Raw genomic sequence first — 22,407 nt, 5'->3', positions numbered from 1 at the left:
TGTAAAGTTTAAAGTACTAAATTTCTATCGAAGTCCAAAGTTGTCCTCAGACTTTGTTGCTTGTGTAAATTGCTGTATGGAAGACATTTCTATAGATTCAGGAGAAAAAGATGAATTACGGAGTGGAACCATGTTTGTAACTAACATGCTTACAATTTCCCCTGTGGTGTGTGTCAATAAGATGATGCAACTCTCTTCACTTAGTCCTGTGCAATGCACACTGGGCATCTCAGTAAATTTTGTTTTCACATAGGCAAGTAGCCTTGCACTTTTCCTTAAGCAATTCATGTCCACAGCCAGCTGTTTTCTTCAAGGAATCACAATTACTAAGGAGATCTTCAAACTCGCAACTGTTGGCTGTGACAAAAACAAATTAATTTCTCATTATCATATTCCTCAGTAGCAGCAAAACAATCATACATTCAAAAGTGCATGAGGCCAGTAGGACTGGACAAAACAAGTCAACATCACTTATGCAATGATGGGCTTTCCCTTTCTTGAGGGACATATCAGGTGCCTTAGTTGAGCTCACTGATTAAACTATCACTTTTTTATTTTGAACTTGGCAAAATGTTTCTAAAATAAATTGGCCTATTTTTCTCCCTTAGCCAAGAAAGTTAGATAAATATAAAGAAATCTCTCTACACCTGCAGTCTAATATGGGAACAACTAGTCACATGTAGATATTTAAGTTTAAATTATTCTAAATTAGATAAAGTAAAAAATTTAGTTCCTTAATTTTACTGGCCACATTTCAAGTATTCAAAGGCCACATGTGACTAGTGGTTACTTGTAAGACACATGCTGATAGATAACATTTCCTTCATTTCATACTATTGAACAGCACTGCTTTAGACTCCAATACTTGTTTTCTGGAGAAAGGAATTTCTATGGGAAGATAAAGATGCAAAACAATGATAATATGCCCCTTTTCCTTCTGGTATTTCTTCTTGGATCCTCCCCAAGGGCCACAAACTCAACAAACATCGAACTAAACTCATCATACTACTCACATGGCTGACAGTTCGTGGGTATGGTCTCCCTGTACCCCCTCCCACAATCTCAGAGAAATGGCTCTCCAACTACTCAGTAATTTAGGTCAAGAACTGGATCAGTTTGAATTCCTTCTTCCCTACTTCTGACCAGCACTCAGTCAGCACGGGTAATGAACACTGGCTATTCTATTTCTTGTTTTCCAACCCTGTCCAATTCTCTTCATTTATTTTGTCAGTAATGCAGTAGAAAGATTTTTTTTTTAACCCATGGTTTTCAAGGTTTTCTAGCTGGTTCCATCCAATTGTTTTTCCATACTATTGCTAGAAAGCTCTTTATAAAATATGGTTCCAACCCTGTCACTCTTTTGTTTAAAATCTTTCAATTGAGTGCTTATTGATAATAGGATAAATTACAAGCTTCTTACCAAATAGCATTCAGCAGAGCTATAAATATGTAACTCTTTTTCTTCTTTAGCTGATTTATAGCTTTAATGTAATCAATATTCTGAATTATAGGTATATAATTCAGTCAGTAAGAATGCTAACTAAAGGGCACCTGGGTGGTTCAGTTGGTTAAGTGTCTGCCTTCAGCTCAGGTCATGATCCCAGGGTCCTGGGATCGAGTCCCGCATCGGGCTCCCTGCTCCTTGGGAGCCTGCTTCTCCCTCTGCTTCTCTCTCTTTCTCTCCCTCTGTCTCTCATGAATAAATAAATAAAATCTTTTAAAAAAAAAGAATGCTAACTAAAGATGAATGCATTTGAAAGGTAAAAATCTCAATGAATGAGATTCATTCAACTCTATTATTCATAACAATTTTAATACAAGTATCCCAACTATAAAAAGCTAAGAGCTGTTTTTACTTCTATTCAATACAACATTAGAAATTATATATATGACATTTATTTTCTCTCCTTTTGCAACAATATTTTTGTGGTTTCTGTGAGGCAACACTATATACAGATTTGATATTGTCATTAAAAATGTGCAGTAAACTACCATCAAATTATAAGGAAAGTGATTATTTATTAAGTTAAACACTATTCCAATTATACTATAGAAAAAAAGAAGTAGTCAGCATAATGAACTCATTAGCACAAAAGTAGTATAATAATAATTAAAAATAATACTAAAATAATACTAAAATAATAAAAATAATAATTTAAAAAATACATTGATGGAAGATCTTTCATTATCGTACATATGGTAATATTCTTTTCATTACAAATAATATGTAGGTTACTAAAGTGTGTAAAATGTTTACATAAACACACTATATTGAGTAACGTCTTTGTCTTCTGCATAAAGATATTATTTAAATTGGTTACTTTAGGAGATTTCTTAGCCCATAAAAAGAAAATAAAATATCAATTTTTTATTATAATAGCAAGGTGATCGCTTCAAACTTACTGCATAGTCCATTGTCACAGTTACCAGGGCAACTAGCACAAGGTGTTCCTTGTTGGTAAGGGGTCTTCTTTTTACTCACATTATTGCCACTGAAATTTAAAATACATAATGTTAAATATTTTTCACTTTACAGTTTAGTTTATATTCCCCAAGGGCAGTATAAACTAACAAATATACATAACTACAAATGTTTTCAGTTATGTTAAAAAACTGAAAAATTACAATTCCTAGTGAGTAATTCAGATAACATTCAAATTAAGAAAATGCTTCACATATTGACCCATCTCCTTGACTATAATTCTTCAGACTGAGCAACTAAATCAGATTAAATGGAGTCTGAAGTTTTCAGAGTATATTTCAGTGTGGCCACACTCTCTTCATCTCCTAGTAGACTTGATCAAATTGGTAAGGCAGTACAGCCCAATGTGCTAGCTAGAGGTAGAATATATTCCCTAGAGAGACAAAAGAGCTCCTGGGAGGCAGGAGGTTGCAGTTTGGAAAAGAATATTTAATGTTACAATATCATTTTATATTTGAAAGATAATAAAATACCAAGTTTCTCTAATATAACCTAGAAACAGTAAACTCCAGTATATATATAAATAGCTTTAATATATACATACGTGTGTGTGTGTGTGTGTGTGTGTATAGTATTTTACCTTCTAGATGGAGGTAGTGATACTTAAGTAGTTAGTGGTGTGTGTTTCTGGGACAGGCAGAAAAAAGAAATCTGTGAGCTTCTAGAGGTATTTGAGAGATTTTTAAACTTACCAAAAAGGGAATGTTCGTTCAAAAATTTTGACAAGCATGAATATCCAGAGTGTAATCACATTATAGTGACTAACTTACAACTTGCTGATGATCATTACTGATTGGCCATTTAATTTATTTGAAGTACAAGGGAATCCAAATTTCAATCATATCAAGTGGGCCAAGAACACAAGGCCATGCATCTGAATCTAACCTCTTCACAGAATATAACTGACCATGTGTGAGCCCCTGGAAAAATGTGAAATAGACACAAACATGTTCTGGAAGTTCTCTCACCCCTGCTTGCCCTCATTATTCACTCCAACTCTCACTTCAGATGCCTTGCTCCTGATCCTCCCCTCTTACAGCCAGCCAGTGAGTTTGGATGCATTCTCCTAGGACCTTTCAATTCTTTCTATTAAACCCTAAGAAGTGCTTGCAGGAAAATGACATTGGAGGTCATACTTCTCACCCTGGAGATCCATATGCTCAGGTTATCTACAATCTCAAAATAAATCCTCTAGGAGCCCTGGTTCTAGGGGTCCCCCGTCTCCAGGGGCAAGAAGCTTCAAACATTAAAAGAAATTAAGTTTAACAGATAAGTTGAGATTAGATCTTCAAAATATCCACAGAATTTATTGTAGGTAAGTTCAAACATAATCCTTGATGAAAGAACATTTTCCTGCTACTGGTCAAGACCTTAAAGGATGGTTCATTATGGAGATTTTGTGAAAACTTCTGAAAAGCAAAGACTGAAGATGTGGTTCTTTTCTGGATTCTGAAGTACATTAAAGATCTCTTGAAAAAAACGTTGAGATGCAAAAGAATGAATCATCCGTGATGGTAACAATGTAGGTGGTGTTTTAGATAAGCAGGGCAAGGAACCTGTTAGCAGGAAGAGCTGAAATCAAATCTGCCATCCCCTACTTTCCACTCCATTATCTTCTCTTGCTTAACCATCAAGCTGCTACCCTCCTAAAGTGTGAAGTTGATGAGAACTGATGATACCAAATCTAGAGAAATGCATACCGCCCAGGCTTATGGAAAAGCTGTGAGCCCAAGGGAAAGGTGACTGAGAGAAAAGATGTCATGCTGTTACTGAGGAAAGAGAGCTTCAGATTTTATACTTGGAATTGAGAAGTTGGTCTCTTCCCTGATAAGTTGAATGTATCTCAACTTAAAAGGCATTTCCAAAGATTTATTCCTTCTGGATGGACCTAGAGTATATTATGCTAAGTGAAACAAGTTAGATAGAGACAGTTAGATAATGATACCATATGATTTCACTTATACAGCGATTCTAAAAAAAATAAACAAACAAACAAAAAAAGCAGAAACAGACCATAAGTACAAGAACAAAGTGATTGCCAGAGGGGTGGCAATGGGGGGGGGCAAAATAGTTGAAGGGGAGTGGGAGGTACAGGTATCCAGTTATGGAATAAATAAGTCATGGGGATAAAAAGTACAGCACAGGGACTATAGTCAATAGTATTGTAATAGTTATAATAGCATGGGATGCCTGGGTGGCTCATGCGGTTAGTTAAGCGTCTGCCTTTGGCTCAGGTCATGATCCCAGGGTCCTGGGATTGAGTCCCACATCAGGCTCCCTGCTCAGTGGGGAGCCTGCTTCTCCCTCTGCCTGCCGCTCCTCCTGCTTGTGCTTTCTGACAAATAAATAAATAAAAATCTTTAAAAAAATAAAAAATAGTTATAATAGCATTCTATGGTGACTGCTGATACCTACACATGTGGTGAACATAGCACAAGGTATAGATCTGTCACTATGTTATGCACATAAAACTAAGGTGACATTGTATATGAACTATGCATCAATTTAAAAAAAATGATAAAAAGGATTTATTCCTTCCCTTTACTGAAATATGTTTTATATTCTAGTTTGTTTACTATCTAAGAATTTTAAAATATTAATTTGTACATAGGATTATTGCATGAAACTCTAAAGTATATACTTACGCAGGACAATATTGGCAAACATAGTAGTATTTTAGACTTTCTTGATTGGGGCAATAAGCAATTCCACATCCAACGTGGTAAGAAGAGTACCAAACAACCTACACTTCCAAAAAGGAATATATGAGAGTACATTAAAGAAGAGGGAAAATATTGAAAAAATAGTAATAGCAAATGTAAAACTGAAAAAATGTTACTATTATGGTTTGTAGCCAAGTACCTTTTGAAAACATTTAGTTCAATTATTGAAGCAAATCACAAATTTTAAAATATTAAATCTTAAGTTACCTTCACTATTTTATCCATTTCTAAGTTTGAAAAACTACAGAATATGCTTCCTTACCAAGAGTTTTTCAAATGATGGGAAAAAATGACAGCTCTAGATGAAGTACCACCCAATGCCAGGACTATTACATCTATTCAGGCTCTTACTCAAATTGAACATTGGACTTGGCCATAATTTAGAGATGCTTTCATATTAGAGCATTTGTAGTAGAAGTATTTTCATTTGTTTGTCTTACCTGGGTGTAATGTCCAACAACTGCATCAGAACTCTTAGGTCCTACACCATAGACAAAATTATGGTGTTCCTCATACCAGCTTTGGATTGCATCTGACCACGGGGCAGGGTAGCTTGACATAAAGAGATTCTCACCACATTTTGTACCTAAATAGAAATGGATCATCCTTAAGGAAGCAATAAAACATGGGATGGCAAAAGAAATCAACTATATAAACACAAGGATGTCGCCCTTCAAACACCGTGCCTATACTGTTAATACATAATATAAGGGCTTCTGTCCTTCTCAGCTCTAAAGCCGAATAGAAGACAGATCTGTCTAGGGGAACCTGAGTAGCTTAGTGGATTAAGTGGCTGACTCTTGATTTTGGCTCAGGTCATGATCTCGGGGTCCTGAGATCAAACTCTGCATCAGGCTCCCCACTCAGCAGGGAGTCTGCTTGAAGATTCTCTCTCCCCGCGCCCCCCCCAACTCGGCCATTATCCTTGCTCACACACACTCTTTCTGTCTAAAATAAATAAATCTAAAAAAAATATATAAAGATCTGCCTAGGACGCTGAGGCTGACATCAGCATGCAAAACTCTGAATAGGTTAAGACCTTATTATTCAAAAATCCTCTGGAGTTTCAGAGATGCATTCTTTTTCAAGCTAAGTTCTTCACATTGTAATGACTCCTATGCTCAGCTTTGTACTGTAAATTTGCAAAAGGCAGTGACCAACTTTTATTCTTTTTCTTCTCCTCTTGTCCACCCTCACCAGAGATTTTTCACATATTGGACCCTGTCTAAATGTTTATGATTATGATTTTGTGTGAACTTGGAAAAGAGTTCTACAGGCAGTCTATAAGAGCCCCAATTAACAGGCAACTGACATCAGGAGGGATGGCAGATTTCAAAGCTTTTGGATTCTCTCTTAATCAGTAAATCAGAATATCATAAGGCCAACTCTTCCTCAGAGAATTAGGCAAGAAGAACCTTGCTGAAGGTGACATCAACAAGACGGTGGAGTAGGGAGCCCTGGACTCTCCTTCCCTTAACAAATACACTGATCCAGCAACAATTTCCAAAAATTGCCTTGGTGGGAAATCCAAAACTAATTGAAAGGCTCCTAGACCCTGGTAGAATATGAACCCAGACTCAGTGAAGTCTGTAGGGAAACTGGGACACCCTCTTGCTAGAATGCCTACCCTCAGCACAGTGCCTGCCATATGATCAGGAAAAGGTCCCCTAGCCCCCAATTTCTCCCAGGAGAAGGAAGGAGTTGGTTCTTGTGTTCAGCATCCCAACCTTCCCTATGGAAACTCCTCAGATGGCTGGCTTCTGTCTTGGGAAGTCTTAGAGCTCTGACAGTCAGGCACAGGCTAGCCATCTGTAGGATAATGGAGATGGTGGCTTGAGCTGATAGATACCATATCTCTTCCACTTGGCTCAGCACAGAGCAAGCAAATGAAAAATCTTAGTTCTCAACTTTCTCCTGGGGAAGCAAAGAGTTGATCAGTGTGTCCAATGCTCCAATTTCTCCAGCGCTCCCTAAAGAACACACTTCTGTTTTGCTTGTCTTGAAGCTCTGATGGACTTGGCATAGTTACAGTGTTACTTTGTGGGGGAGAACAGAGATGGTGGTTTGGATTGGTAGATGCCATGGCTCATCTCACCAGCTCAGCACACAGCAAGCAAGCAAATACCATAGCTGCCTGTTTCTCCCTGCAGTGGGAAAAAGTTGAACTGGGCATCCAGTGCCACAAATTTTCCAGATGCTGCCCAGAGGATTGACTTCTGACTTGCCTCTCTGACAATGTTAACAGATCTAGCATAACCAAGATGTGGAGCTGATGAGGATAGAGATTTGGGTTCATAGTTGCCATAGCTTCCCTTCCTAGTTCAGCACAGAGTGAGCAGATAAAAAAACCCGAGCTTCCAGCCTCTTGGCTGGAAGAGAAAGAGTTGGATGGAATGCCCAAAGATCTAGCTCTTTCAGGAGGCTGCCTGAGGAACTGACTACAGATCTTTTCTGACCATGATTTGATTGGACATTCTCCAAAGATGCACAAATGGCCAACGGATATGTGAAAAGGTGCTCAATGTTGCTAATCACAGGGACATGCAAATCAAAACTACAGTGAGATATCACCTTATACCTGTCAGGATGTCTATTATGGGGAAAATAAAAAGGACAACAAGTGATGATAAGGATGTGGAGAAACTGGAATCCTGGATACTTTTGTTGGTCATAAAAAATGGGGTAACTGCTGTGGAAAAAAGCATAGAGGTTCCTCAAAAAATTAAAGGTAGAACTACCAAATGATCCAGTAATATCACTTCTGAGGATTTATCCAAACGAATTGAAATCAGGATTTTGAAAAGATATTAGCATTCTTTATATTCATTGAAGCACTCTTCACAGTAGTCTATATAAGGAAACCTAAAATCCATGGACAGAAGAATGGATGAACAAAATGACACACACATATATATACAATGAATGTCATTCATCCTTAAAAAAGAAGGAAATTCTGCAACAGTTGGGTGAGACACTATGGATGAATCTTGAAAACATGATATTAAGTGAAATAATCCAGTCACGGAAAGATAACTACTGCATGATTCCATTATATGAAGTATCTAAAAGAGCCAAATTCATAGAATCAAAGAATAGAACAGTGATAGATAAGGATGGGGGGAAGGAGAAATGGGGAATTACCAATCAATGGGCATAAAGTTTCAGGTAAGCAAGATGAATAAGTTCTAGATGAAAACATTCTGCTATACAACGTTGTACCTAGTCAGTAATATCATACAGTACAGTTAATTATTTGTTAAGGGTGTAAGTCTCACGGAGTGTTCTTACCACAATAAAATAAGTAAGTTGTTGCCCAGAAACTTTTCTCTATCTTTTCGAGCTCTCATTATGAGTTACATTTGGGTACCTTGAAGTATAATGTCTACCTGCTGCTTCAAGAGAGTATAAAATATTCTTGGGTATCTCTTTTAGTATGGAAAAAAGAAACTAAGAATCTAATAGTAGACTTGCATCTTTAAGACCATTTGTTTTAATCTTCTACTGAATGCAGTCATTCTCTTCATAATTTCATTAACAGAACAGCATCAACAATATGAGTAATAGTGTGATGAAATTAAGAGTAAAAATTCATTGCTTTCAAATTGAGCTTGCCTATATGTATATTATGGTTGATAACATAAATAAATATTTGATGTAAAGGTTTATGCATAAAACATTTTTCCTTTCATAGTATTTATAATACTTGATAAGGATTCAAAAATTAAAAAATGAACCAACATACCCAAAATATTTATCATGATTTTAAAAATTTAAGTATTTTTAGAGCAAAAGTCCCAAAATTCAGGAAAAAATCACCATAATTTAGTATCTTATGAATACAAAAGAAGAGATATGTAAACTTCAAACAGCTACACAATATCACAAAAAAGAGCAGAGGATTAGAAATAATTAAGCCTGGTTAACTTTCCAGTATACGACACACTTCAGATTGTGTCTTGGGGAAGTCATTCCTTCCCTGCCCTCGTCTTCTCATCTTTAAATCTGGAAATAATGATACATGAACTGTTGCCTCATGAGCTGGTTGAAAGAAAAAATGAAGTATTGCTTCAGACGTCATTTGCATAATGTAAACAATCAACAAGCACAAAATGGTACCTCTAATTCTCTCTCCTTCTACAGATACTTTAATTTTAAAAAGAACACTATAGGGGCGCCTGGATGGCTCAGTCGGTTAAGCATCCAACTCTTGATTTCGGCTCAGGGCATGATCTCAGGATCGTGAAATCAAGCCCCGTGTAAGGTGTAAGGCTCCACACTGGACATGGAGCCTGCTTGGGATTCTCTCTCTCCCTCTGCCCCACTCCCCGCCCCCTTCACCCCCCCCCGCCCCGGCCGCTCACACACTCTCTCTCTCTAAAAAATAAAAATAAAAAAAGTAATAAATAAATAGAGCAGTATAAGCATCAATTTATTCTCGAAGTCTTCTTATAACACCCCAGAATGTTCCATTCTATTTGATTTTTCCAATATTATTTTATTTGTTCATTTATTCAAAAAAAATACTCATTTACATACTGGTTTTTCGGTCCTCTGGCATGCTGTGTTCTAAAGTGCACTTGTTTGCCCACTTTTGGGCATTTGCTGCTGCTTCTCGGTTCCATTCCTAAATGTCACAAGAAAAAAATACACTTAAAGATTCAACTCCAATGAAGCATATGGTTTATAATCTGATTGGTAGGTTGATTTGCACTACTTTAAACTTCTATATAGTATCTGATCATCAGTGCTATGAAAAGACCTTTTTGTTAGGGGTATATATGTGTGTGTGTGTGTTTATCTGCTCCAGTGCCAATATCCACATGAAGAGAAGTTCATAAATGATGTGTCTACTGATAGAACTATCTAATACCATATCTGACAGTTTATGATAGTACAGGAACCACACGTAGGATTTTTAGCAATGGGGCCACTCTAAATACTCAAGGTGTGAAGTCTTTGTATTATATTTCCTTAGTAATAAGCAGGCCTAGATTATTCCCAATTCCACTTGCAGCCCATTGCATTCAAATGGAAGATAGTCTAGTGTTTATGAACTATGCTATGGAAAGTGGGCTTGTATTTACCCACAGTACTCTATGGGTCCTGAGTTCGAGCCTCACGATGTCATAGAGATTACTTAAACAGAATAAAATACATGAAAGAAAGGGACCTCCTTTATTTTAGACTAGGGCAGATAGTGAACAAAAAGTGCAATGGCTTCACCCTTGGTGTGTGAAGATCTGGATTCTAATTTTGCCTTCCTGACTTAAGAGCCCTGTAACCTTGACAGATTATTTAACCATTAAAAATGAAAATTAATTTTTGCATGCCCATAACACAGCTCAAATAAAATAGCGGAATGGAAGCAAAATTTGGTAAGCACAAAGTTCTTAAGAGACGTCAGTTACCAGCTCCCTGCTCTTATCACTGCTGATTCACACCGTTAGCTTTTATCACTGCCTCTTACCATCTTTAGCATGTTGCTGGCAGGTGGAGAGACTGATTTCCTTAGTTCATTGTGTTTATTTACAATCTCTTTTTGGACTTGCGTTTGAGTGGCTAGCAAAGCAGTAAAGGATGGATCCTAAAGGGAGATAAAATTAGGATTATTTTCTTAACATTTGTTAAAATTGCATTTAAGAGTGAATAAGTGAATTCGAGGGAACAAAGATCCTTTTAAGAGCATTCAGTTCATATTAATATTAGTGTTTAAGCATTGCCAATGCACCTGAGCCAAAGTTATGACAGATAGGAAAGAAGTAATTTGAAGCTTTGAGAAGGAGGATGAAATTCATGGCATGACAAATTAAAATCTCCTCTGAGGCCACAGATGCCAATTTCTAGTTTCAAGGTAATTCTTAATGTGCTTTTTCTCCTTTCATGGCCCTTCCCAATCCCCTGTTATCTCTCTGATCCATCTCCTGGTCTTCATTTATAAAATTATTTAAAAGAGCTATATTTTGCTCTTTTGCACTGCTACATGTTTGTTAATCAGATTCTCTACTTTCTGCCCCATATGGTTTCCTGCACCTTCTCTGTGATTCTTCTAAACATATGAGTGATAATATTTTGTAACCCCAAAGGCACACAACAGGAACATTAATACGTATTCATTCATTTTTGATCAGGCTGCAGCAGGTAGGATGAGGGTGGGGCTCAAGATTCACCCTAGACTTTAAGGGAAATTTAACCTGATATAGTCTGTATTTAGAGGAATAATGTATCCATAATGTATTTAGAGAAAGAATGTTCAGGAGTTCCAAGTTCATTCAATACTCTAGTAAAATTATTCCTATTATGGTAGATATTATGATCTATTATATTACAATCTGTATTTCTGAATGCCAAATGAGTTTTCACCCAGTGTCAGAATTCTTTTGTCTGATAAATTCTAGTCCTAGTAGTCTCTGGTCCTGGGATGGCTTCCTGTATGCCCAGAGTTAGAGATGGAGAAACAGCAATGACCAGAGCTCCTCACATTCAGAGATTTTCTGATCAAGAGATAGACACCGTATATGGGAACCTACCCTCCAATTACTGAAGAGGATGATTGATCTTGGTCTTGGGATTATTTAAAGCAAAGTAGTTTACTCAAATTAGAAGATTTGAAGTCAAGAGTTGGGCTCTCACATACCAAGTTTTTGTGCATGAATAAGAAAGCAAAACAAACAGTAAAACTTTTAGAGGTAGATTATTTTAATGTAAAAAATAGGTAAAACTTTATCATATAGAAACGATGAAAATTAAACATGGTGATATATGAAGCTGTGCTAATTTAAGGTTATGTTATTGTTAATTTTCTTTGAGATCACACTGAAGCACATTCAATAAAATAAATGGGAAAAGATCTCGTGGGGAGAGGACTATCATTAACTTTTTTTATCATTTTTTAAAATTTTATTTTATTATGTTATGTTAAGCACTATACATTACATCATTGGTATGTGATGTAGTGTTCCATGATTCATTGTTTGCGTATAACACCCAGTGATCCATGCAGAACGTGCCCTCTTTAATACCCATCACCAGGCTAACCCATCCCCCCCACCCCCCTCCCCTCTAGAACCCTCAGTTTGTATCATTAGCCTTTTAAATCACAGACCAGTGCATCCATTAGAAAAATAATTCAAGCATGACATGTGATTTTAACTTTTTGGTGGTCACATTAAAAAAGTAAAAGAATCCAGTGATATTAATTTATTTTATAATTTTTTAAATGTTATTTCATCATGATAGGTACACTCATTAATCCCCATCACTTATTTTCCCCATCCCCTCATCTACCCCCCTCTGGTAACCATCTATTTGTTCTGTATAATTAATAGTCTGTTTTTTGGTTTCTCTCCGTTCTCTCTTTTTTTCCTTTTCTCATTTGTTTTGTTTCTTAAATTGCACTTATAAGTGAGATCATATGCTATTTGTCTTTCTCTGAATGACTTATTTTGCTTAGCATTATATTCTCTAGCTCTATCCATGTTGTCGCAAATGACAAGATTTCACTCTTTTTTATGGTTGAATAATATTTCATTATATATATATATACACACATTATATACATTATATATATACATTATTCTTTCTATCTATCATCTATTATCTATCTATCTATCTACTATCTATCATCTATCTATATCATGTCTTCTTTATCCATTCATCTATCAGTGGACATGTGGGCTGCTTCCATAGTTTGGCTGTTGTAAATAATGCTGCAATAAACATATCTTTTCTAATTAGTGTTTTCATATACTTTGTGTAAATACCTGGTGGTGAAATTACTGTATCATATGGTAATTCTATTTTTAATTATTTTGGGAAACCTCCATACTGTTTTCCACAGTGGCTGCTCCAGTTTGCATTTCCACCAATAGTGCACAATGGTTTCTTTTTCTCTACATCCTTGCCAATAAGTTGTTTTTTGTGTTGTTGATTTTAGCCATTTTGACAGGTGTAAGGTGGCATCTCATTGCAGTTTTGATTTGTATTTCCCTGATGATGAGTGCCATTGAGCATCTTTTCATGGGTCCATTGGCCATCCATATGTCTTCTTTGGAGAATGTCGGTTCATGTTGTCTGTCCATTTCTAATCGGATTATTTTTGTGTTTGTGTTGAGTTGTTTCAGTCCTTTAAATATTTTGGATATTTACCCTTTATCAGATATGTCATATGCAAATATCTTTGCCCATTCAGGAGGTTGCCTTTTAGTGTTGATTGTTTCTTTGGCTGTGTGGAAGCTTTTTATTCTGTTGTAGTCCCAATAGTTTATTTTTGCTCTTATTTCCCTTTCCCCAAGAGACGGATCTAGAAAAATGTTCCTACAGCCGATGTCAGAGACATTACCTCCTGTGCTTTCTCCTAGGATTGTTATGGTTTCAGGTCTCACATTTAGGTCTTTAATCCGTTTTGAGTTTACTTTTGCGTATGGTACAAGAAAGTAGTCCAGTTTCATTCTTTGGCATGTGGCTGCAATGTGTTTTCCTAATGCCATTTGTTGAAGAGACTGTCCTTTTCCCATTGCATATTCATTCCTCCTCTGCTGAAGATTAATTGACCATATAATTGTGGATTTGTTTCTGGGTTTTCTGTTCTATTCTATTGATCTGTGTGTCCGTTTTTATGCCAGTACCATATTGCTTTCATTACTATAGCTTTGCAATGTAACTTGTAATGTAATGAAGTGTGATACCTCCAGTTTTGCTTCTCTTTTCTTTTTCTTTTCTTTTTTTTTCAAGACTGCTTTGGTTATTTGAGGTCTTTGGTGGTTCCAAACAAATTTTAGGATTCTTTCTTCTAGTTCTGTGAAAAATACTGTTGGTATTTTGATAGGGATTGTATGAAATCTGTAGCTTGCTTTGAGTAGTATAGACATTTGTTCTTCCAACCCATGAGAATGTCTTTGCATTTCTTGGCATCATCATGAACTTCTTTTATTAGTGTTTTATGGTTTTTAGAGTACTGGCCTTTCACCTCTTTGGTTAAGTCTATTCCTAGATATTTTCCTGTTTTGGGTGCAATTATAAATGGAATTCTTTTCTTATTTTCACTTCCTGCTGCTTCATTATTAGCATATAGGAATGCAACAGATTTCTGTGCATTGATTTTGTATCCTATGACTACTGAATTTATGTCTCAGTTCTAGCAGTGTTTTGGTGGAGTCTTTAGGGTTTTCTATATAGAGTATCATGTCATGTACAAATAGTGAGAGTTTTACTTCGTCCTTACCAATTTGGATGTCTTTTATTTCTTTATGTGTTCTAACAGCTGTGGCTCAGACTTTTAGGACTCTGTTGAGTAAATGTGGTGAGAGTGGACATCCTTGTCTTGTTCCTGACCTAAGGGGGAAAGCTCTCAGTTTTTTCACCATTGAGTATGATGTTGGCTGTGAGTTTTTCACCTAAGGCCTTTATGATGTTGAGGTATGTTCCCTCTAGACCTACTTTGCAGAGGCTTTTTATGATGAATGGATATTGTATTTTGTCAAATGCTTTTTCTGTATCTGTTGAAATGATTGTATGGCTTTTATCCTTTCTCTTATTCATGTGACATGTTGCATTGATTGTTTCGCAAATATTGATCCACTGTTGCATTCTGGGAATAAATCCTGCTTGATCATGATGTTTGATTTTTAAAATGTACTGACATTATTTTAAGCAATAAATTTTACTTTTAATGGGTTGACTAATAATCTACAAAAATAATATGCTTACATCCTGATCCCCAGAATCTGCCAGTGTGACCTTCTCTGGATATAGTCAAGGATTTCAATATTGAATCATCCTGGATTATCCAAGTAGGACCTAAATCCAATGACAAGTATCCTTACAAAGGACGCAGAGAAGAGAAGGTGATGTGCCAAGGGAGGCATAGAATAGGTGATGTAGCCATAAGCCTACTTATCACAGTGATTGGTCGAAGCCACCCTAAGCTAAAAGACATGGAACACATTCCCTCCTAGATCCTCAAGAGGGAGTGGAGTGTGGCCTTGTTGACACCTAGATTTTAGGCTTCTGGCCACCAGAACTGTGAGAGAATAAATTTCTGTTGTTCTAAGTCACCCAACTTGCATTCAGTTCTTACAACAGCCCTGAGAACCTAATACATTATTTAATTATTTATCCAAAATATCATTTCATCATGTACTGAATACCTAAGTTATTAAGGACATTTTTTCTTCTTCTGCTTCTTCTTTTTTTTTTTTTTATGTACTAAATCTTTGAAATCTAGTGTGTGTTTTACACTTACAGTATATTTTGTCCTGGATAAGCTGCATTGTAAGTGTTCAATAACCACATGTGACTAGTGGCTACTGGAGAGGTCAGCCTTAGACTGTCATCTAGATAATTGTGTTAAGTCATCTCTTTGCTTAAGTTTATTCCTAGATATTTTCCTTTGTGATGTACTTTGTGATGTACCACACACTCTTCCCCTTCTACTCTCAAAGGACATAACCATCCCACAAAGTTGCCTGGATAGCTTTAGAAAGGTTTTCCAATTTAACTTTACCTTTCCTTCTGTGGGTATAGATGGAAGCAGCACAGCAGCCAGAAACACCACTAGTGGGAATAACGCCATTTCTGGGAAATAAGTCAAAGAGAACAAAGGTCTGCATTAAAACATGTAGTACATGGACCTCAGACTATGAGGAAAAGCCAATGTAGTGATCTTGGTTAGTTTAAAGGAAGTGTAATTCCCACATTCATAAAAAATGTGGCAAGAGGAGATTGTTATTTGGTGTCAGTAGAATCATAGTGGAACCAATTTTGTCACTGATAGGGACAATAAAAAATAAAATGAAACACTTGACTGATGCTCTTAAAGTATATATATAAAGGCTAGGGACATGTCATCATCTTTCTGCCCAGTTGTATTGCTCCTAAGTTCATTAAAAATGTGGAAAAAACAGATTTCTTCAGAGTTAATTATGATACTGCATTGATTATTCATCCCAATTTTGGGGAAAAGGTTATTTTCAGTATGTACTATCTCTTGTTTTGCTCTGCTCTATAAAAAGTAGAACTGTTTATTCTTTTATTTACACATGGTTCTAATCAAGATTCCAAGGTTATGTTTACACAGAAATAAATGTACAGGGGAGCCTGGATGGCTCAGTTGGTTAAGCGTCCAACTCTTGATTTCAGCTCGGGTCATGGTCTCAGGGTCATGAGATTGAGCCCCACGTGGGGCTCTGTGCTCAGCGTGGAGCTTGCTTGTCTCTCTACCTCCCCCTCTGCCATTCTGCTCCACGGGTGCATGTTCACATGCATTCTCTCTCTCTCTCTCTAAAATAAACAAATAAATCTAATATATATATATATATAAGTGTATACACTTTATTAGTGGTTATTTTGTACCAAATCCATGATTTGGTCAAAATAATTCTTGGTCCTTTAGATGAAGCAACAAGCCCACTAAGTTTAAAAAAAGCACTCATCTTCTGGCCATTAGTCATACAAATTACTCACTTTGTAAACTAAAGGGATGCTGCATTGATTTGTTTTCTTTGTGTGAGATTGGTACTCTCAAATTCTTGAAAAGAAATAATATTCTAAACAGTTTATCTGTGGTACTTCTTAGGCCTTATTGATTTGTAAATAGTAGACAATTGATACTTGTTCCATGGATTCCCTTTATCCTCAATAGTGTGCTCATAAAAGGGAGAAGATTGAACATTTATTGACCATGTAATGCAAAATTTGCTGTCTAATTTCATCATCATACTTTGGTGGGTATGACTGTATTTTACAGCTGAAGAAATTGAGTGTTACCTATGCCAATGGTAAGTTCTTAAGTAACTTCAGAAATTAGCCTCCCACCAAGTATAACATCAAAGTCAAAACACACTGAAAGGAAGATAGTTTCATCTGAGAAAAGCAATCATTTTGTAGTACACTGGAGGCACTCTTATCCTCATTTTAGCAATCCCTGTATTAATACATAATCATACATGTTCATAGTAAAAATCATCAATAATATATACATATATAATATATGTCATTCTTTTACATTTCTTCTAGTAAAGATAGTTCTAGAATAATTGTTTCAAAGTCATAAACCTGAGAATTAATTATATTATCTATTTTAAGATGAAATCTAAAGAATTAAGTTTCAACTTGATAAAGTGAGTAAAGAGTAAAATTAACTCAATTCTCTTAATAAAAATGTATCCATAAAGTTTTGAAAATCATGGATAAATATATTAAATATACAATTTTACCATTGGCAAAACAAAAATGATTGACAAAGTGTTCACATTAAAATAAATGAGTTATCACTTACTGTTGGTTCTCAGAGCAGGATGAAGTATTTGCTTTATCTGTACAAAGAAGGAAGGTAGAGAAGAGGTTAGAGCACAATAAATGTTATATCTATTCTGTTTTCGCAAATTCTGCTTGTATAAGTAGATCTAAGTCAATAAATTTCTGAAACAGAATTTTTCACACCAGTATCTTCAAATTTCATTGCTAGTTGTCTGACATGTCTTTTGACATTATTTGGTTTCCATATAACATTTTTTTTAAGTTTTTAAAAAGACAAACTTCTTTGAGATCTAATTTACATACCATACAATTCACTCATTTAAAGTGCACAATTCAATAGTTTTTGCATATTACATTAATTGTTACAAACTGCCTTTTTTATGAACGTAGATCATCTGTTTATTCAATCACTGTATTAAAACACAAGCAAAAGAACAATCAATAATTTTAGAACATACTATGAAAAGAATTTGAAATTGTGATGTCAAAGTGGCAATAGATTTCATCAATTACCTTCAGTCATTCTTCACATTTATTTTTGCATTTAACTTAGTCTCAATTCTACCATTTACTTTTTTCACAACACCTAGCAGGTTCTTCTTTATCCTTTAGAAAAGCATTTCCAAAGACTGATACATATACCACGTTTTTCTTTAACTTTTTATTTAAATTCAATTTAATTAAATATACTGTATTATAGTTTCAGAGGTAGAATTTAGTGATTCATCAGTTGCATATAACACCCAGTGCTCATTCCATCACGTGCCCTCCTTAATGTCCATCACCCAGTTACCCCATCCCTCCACCCATCTCCCCTCCAGCAACCCTCAGTTTGTTTCCTATACTTAAGAGTCTCTTACGGTTTGCCTCCCTGTTTTTATCTTATTTTATTTTTCCTTCCTTTCCCCTATGTTCATGTGATTTTTTTCCCTTAAATTCCACATAGGAATGAAATCATATGATATTTGTCTTTCCCTGACTGACTTATTTTGCTTAGCATAATACCCTCTACTTCCAACCATGTCATTGCAAATGGCAAGATTTCATTCTTTTTGATGGCTGAGTAATATTCTCTCTCTCTCTCTCTCTCTATATATATATATATATATATACACATCACATCTTTATCCATTAATCTGTCGATGGACATCCATATTTTAGCTATTGAGGACATTGCTGCTATATATATTGGGGCACATGTGCCGCTTTGAATCACTGTGTTTGTAGCCTTTGGATAAATACCTAGTAGTGCAATTGCTGGGTCACAGGGTAACTCTCTTTTTAACTTTTTGAGGAACCTCCCTACTGTTTTCCAGAGTGGCTGCACCAGTTTGTATTTCAACCAACGGTGTGAAAGTGTTCCCCTTTCTCCCCATCCTTGCCAACATCTGCTGTTTCCTGAGTTGTTCATTCTAGCCATTCTGACCTGTGTGAGGTGGTATCTCTTTAACATGAATTAATACGTCATGTTTTCCCTCCCCAACCAGCCCTCCCCTCTTCCCAAGCACATTAAAATCTGGGTACTGCTTTTTTGGCTTAGTATTTTTTTAATAACCACTGAAGACTGGTTAATCACTGTGAAGGTAACCAGGATCCTACCTTACAGCTGAATTCTTATAGCTCAGCTTTCTTTTACTTTCCGCTTATCAGCTTTCTATGACTTATTGCTTATCTTTGGAAACCATCAGTTCTGGGAAATCCTGAGCTTCAATTTTCTCTTCTGTAAAATGTGGATTATCATATCAAGAACTTTGCTTTGAAAAGTGAGTGGCATGATATACATAAAGCCCCTAATACAATGCCTGACAAATAACAATAAATGGAAATTATTAATTTTTTATTATGATCCTTTACAATGTGTGGTAGTTTACTGAGTTCATAAGATCTTTCCATGAATGCATGTTGTTTGATTTTAAATTGCTAATTTTAGAAGTTTTAAGACCTGTTTTTACGTCCGGGTATCACAGGGAAAAAAATCAGCATAATCTAATCAGAGATTCAAATGTTCAAGGCCCACTTCTACTGGAAATCTTCTGGCTAACTTTAAGAAAATGATTTAACATCTGGGTTGTCGTTTCCCTGCCAGTTCAGTGACAAACATACACATTAGCCTGATAATTTTGTATAGCTCAGTCATTCAATGGGATTGTATTAGATGACCCATTCCATAATTCAATAGACCAAGATGCCACATATTCTTCCCTACCACTCTCCACTCCCCTACCCTCATTCACCCAACCTATAATCATCTTTGTTTCATCAGTGAAAGCAATGATTAAACCCACATTCATACATAGTTGGAAAGTCTGCTGCCATTTTTTTCCTTGCTACTTACTAATGGAAAAGTACTGTGCCCTTTCTTGCAGGTGTTTTAAGACTGAGATGACATAGTTCTAAGGTGTCTGTAGGAAGATTATGGTGTTCAGTTTCATAATCCTAAACAAAGAAAAAGATAATATTTAAAATAAAGATGGGAAGAATAAACAGTATCAATAATCTCTGTCACAAACTTAAAACTTAACTGTGTTTTAATATTACTCCAATATTTTCCTGCATTTATTTGATCTCACACATTAAGACCATAATATCCTTCTGAGATCAGATTATGTTTTGATATCTTGATATTTCCTTCAAATAATAAAGAAGTGGGCTTTTTAAAGAAGTTCCCTTTACTTCCTTAGAATATCACAGCATATTTTCCAGACTCCCAAATCCCAAATCCTTATATCACTTTTTAAAAAAAATTTTAAAGATTTTATTTATTTATTTATTTATTTACTTATTTACTTATTTATTTATTTGAGAAGGAGAGAAAATGAGGAGAGAGCACGATGAGGGTAGGGGAAAGAACAGAGGGAGAAGGACAAACAGGCTCCCGGCACTGAGCATGAAAGCCCACACCAGCTCAATCCCACAACTTTGAGTTCATGACCTGAGCAAAATCAAGAATCCCCACTTAAGGGACTGAGCCACCCAGGTGCCCCCCATATATATACACTCTTTAGAAGATAATTTCTGTAAGTAGTCACCCACATAGTAAGGATTTACTACATGGATTTGGGGTCACGCCTATATGTCTTCATGTCTTTTCCTGGAAGCCAGTAGATGACATATAGTCCAGAAGAGCCAATAGCTATAAGTCTAATTATTTGCAATACACAGTTTCTAATAACTATGCATTCAAAACACAAGAAAGTTCTTAATTTGACTAAATGAAGTCCTCATTTACAAATGACTTCAGGCTTCTGCTATGAATCAGAGCATTTCATGTAAATATAACGATTAATCTTTTAAGACAGGTAGAGTTTCAATAAGATAAAATCGACGAGAGGCACGTTGAAAGACTTTGGTGGATCGGAAATAATCAACAAAACTGAAAGCTGTCCATCCGCACTGAATCAGCCAGCCGATGTGCCCACCAGAGTGTCAGAAGAGGGCACGGAGGACTAAAGACCCCTCACTTCACAGATCTTTCTCTATCATCTACACCCCACTTCCCAGGCCCTGGTCATTTCCTTTCCCAGACTGCTCCAATTCTTACCCTGGCTCCAGAGCCCAGATCTTCCCACAGTGGGGACGGAGCCAGAGACTGGCTGCTGCCAGCTGCTTGGACAGTGAGCGTCCAAGCAGGTGTGAGCGACGAGTGACGTCACGTGGCTTTGTGCCTTCAGCGCAGTCGTCAGCTTACTGAATTCCCACGACTGCCTCATCTCCCTGTGACGCCGCGCTGACAAAATCCTACACATCTTCCCTTGAGGAAAGGAAATGTCTGCTCACACACTTGAACCGTAGGAAGAAGATGGAGATAATACTAGGATTCGAAATGTACAGGGGTTGGTTGAAAAAGGAGGCATTCCTTTTCAGATAAAAATTCCTGAATTAACACAGGTCAGAATTTAAAGAGCAGATTGGTAAAGCCCACAGATAATTAAATTTGCAAGGCAATGCTAGTGTAGTGGCAAAAGTCATTCAAGGTTACATAAAGTTGGCATTTTATAGTTTTGCTCATAAAGATTTGGGCTTTTTAAAGAAGTTCACTCGATTTCCTTAGAGTATCACAGCATATTTTCCAGACTCCCAAATCCTTACACCACTCTTTTATTTTTATTTTTTTAAAGATTTTATTTATTCATTTGAGACACAGAGATACAGAGAGAGAGAGAGAGCATGAGCAGTGGGAGAGGCAGAGAGAGAGGGAGAAGCAGACTCCCCGCTGAGCCAGGAGCCCTATGCGGGGTTCGATCTCAGGACCCTGGGATCATGACCCGAGCCGAAGGCAAATGCTTAACCATCTGAGCCACCCAGGCGGACATTCTTGCCCCTCTTCCCTTCCAATTTTTGTGGTTTTGTGGTTAAGAAATCCAATAAGAGTAGGTCTTAGGAAAATGCCGAGAATTCCTGATCCCAGGCTGGTGACTTCAAGGTCATCTGGTATATCTGGCGTTGGTTGAAGATGTAGTGCCTGTCTTCACAGAGGGCAGATGAGTAATAGATGCATTTCCTCCTATGCTTAGTTGTTCTCAAGATTTAAAGGAATGAATTAATTCATCACATAGAAGACAGGTTTGGTCAAAAGATGACGAACCAAGGATCAACACCCATCACACATTAACTCTCTCTACCCCAGGCAAAGAGGCTTGGATTTTTCATTCCAACATTTGAGACTCACCTATGCACAATTGTTAACTCTAACAAACACTGTCTCCTAGTACCGAGTGTCATTTTCCCCTGGCAATGTTAAAATTCCAAGAGACCAATGCACAGATATTATTTTAGTTCTTTTTTACTGCTATTTCAGTTCAAATACCACTAACTAAAAAAAAAATTGGAATTTAGAAGTCATCCTAGCCTGCTTTACTCTTATGGTTCCATTAATCAAGTTAACTTCTGACAGTTTGCCTTTCTGAAAGTTTACAAAATCCATCCCTGATCTGTCTTTCTCACTGC

The 22,407-nt window shown here is 36.4% G+C and overlaps 1 protein-coding gene across 1 annotated transcript; it reads right to left on the bottom strand.

Annotated features, from left to right (window-relative positions):
• Nucleotides 1–229: 229 nt before the first annotated feature.
• CRISP2 (cysteine rich secretory protein 2) lies at nt 230–15,790 on the bottom strand. The gene is made up of 7 exons (XM_028097750.1): nt 15,707–15,790; nt 10,673–10,789; nt 9,742–9,829; nt 5,646–5,791; nt 5,128–5,225; nt 2,404–2,492; nt 230–357 (listed from the first exon to the last, which is right to left on the bottom strand). The coding sequence occupies exons 1-7, from the start codon at nt 15,773–15,775 to the stop codon at nt 230–232; spliced, it is 735 nt and encodes a 244-aa protein (XP_027953551.1). The 5' UTR covers nt 15,776–15,790.
• Nucleotides 15,791–22,407: the final 6,617 nt, after the last annotated feature.

This window comes from Eumetopias jubatus, unplaced genomic scaffold, assembly GCF_037043125.1.
Source record: "Eumetopias jubatus isolate StellerSeaLion01/CBP00866 unplaced genomic scaffold, mEumJub1_p1.0 scaffold_6, whole genome shotgun sequence".
NCBI classification, from domain to species: Eukaryota; Metazoa; Chordata; class Mammalia; order Carnivora; family Otariidae; genus Eumetopias; species Eumetopias jubatus.
This window is presented reverse-complemented; position numbering and strand designations above follow the sequence as displayed.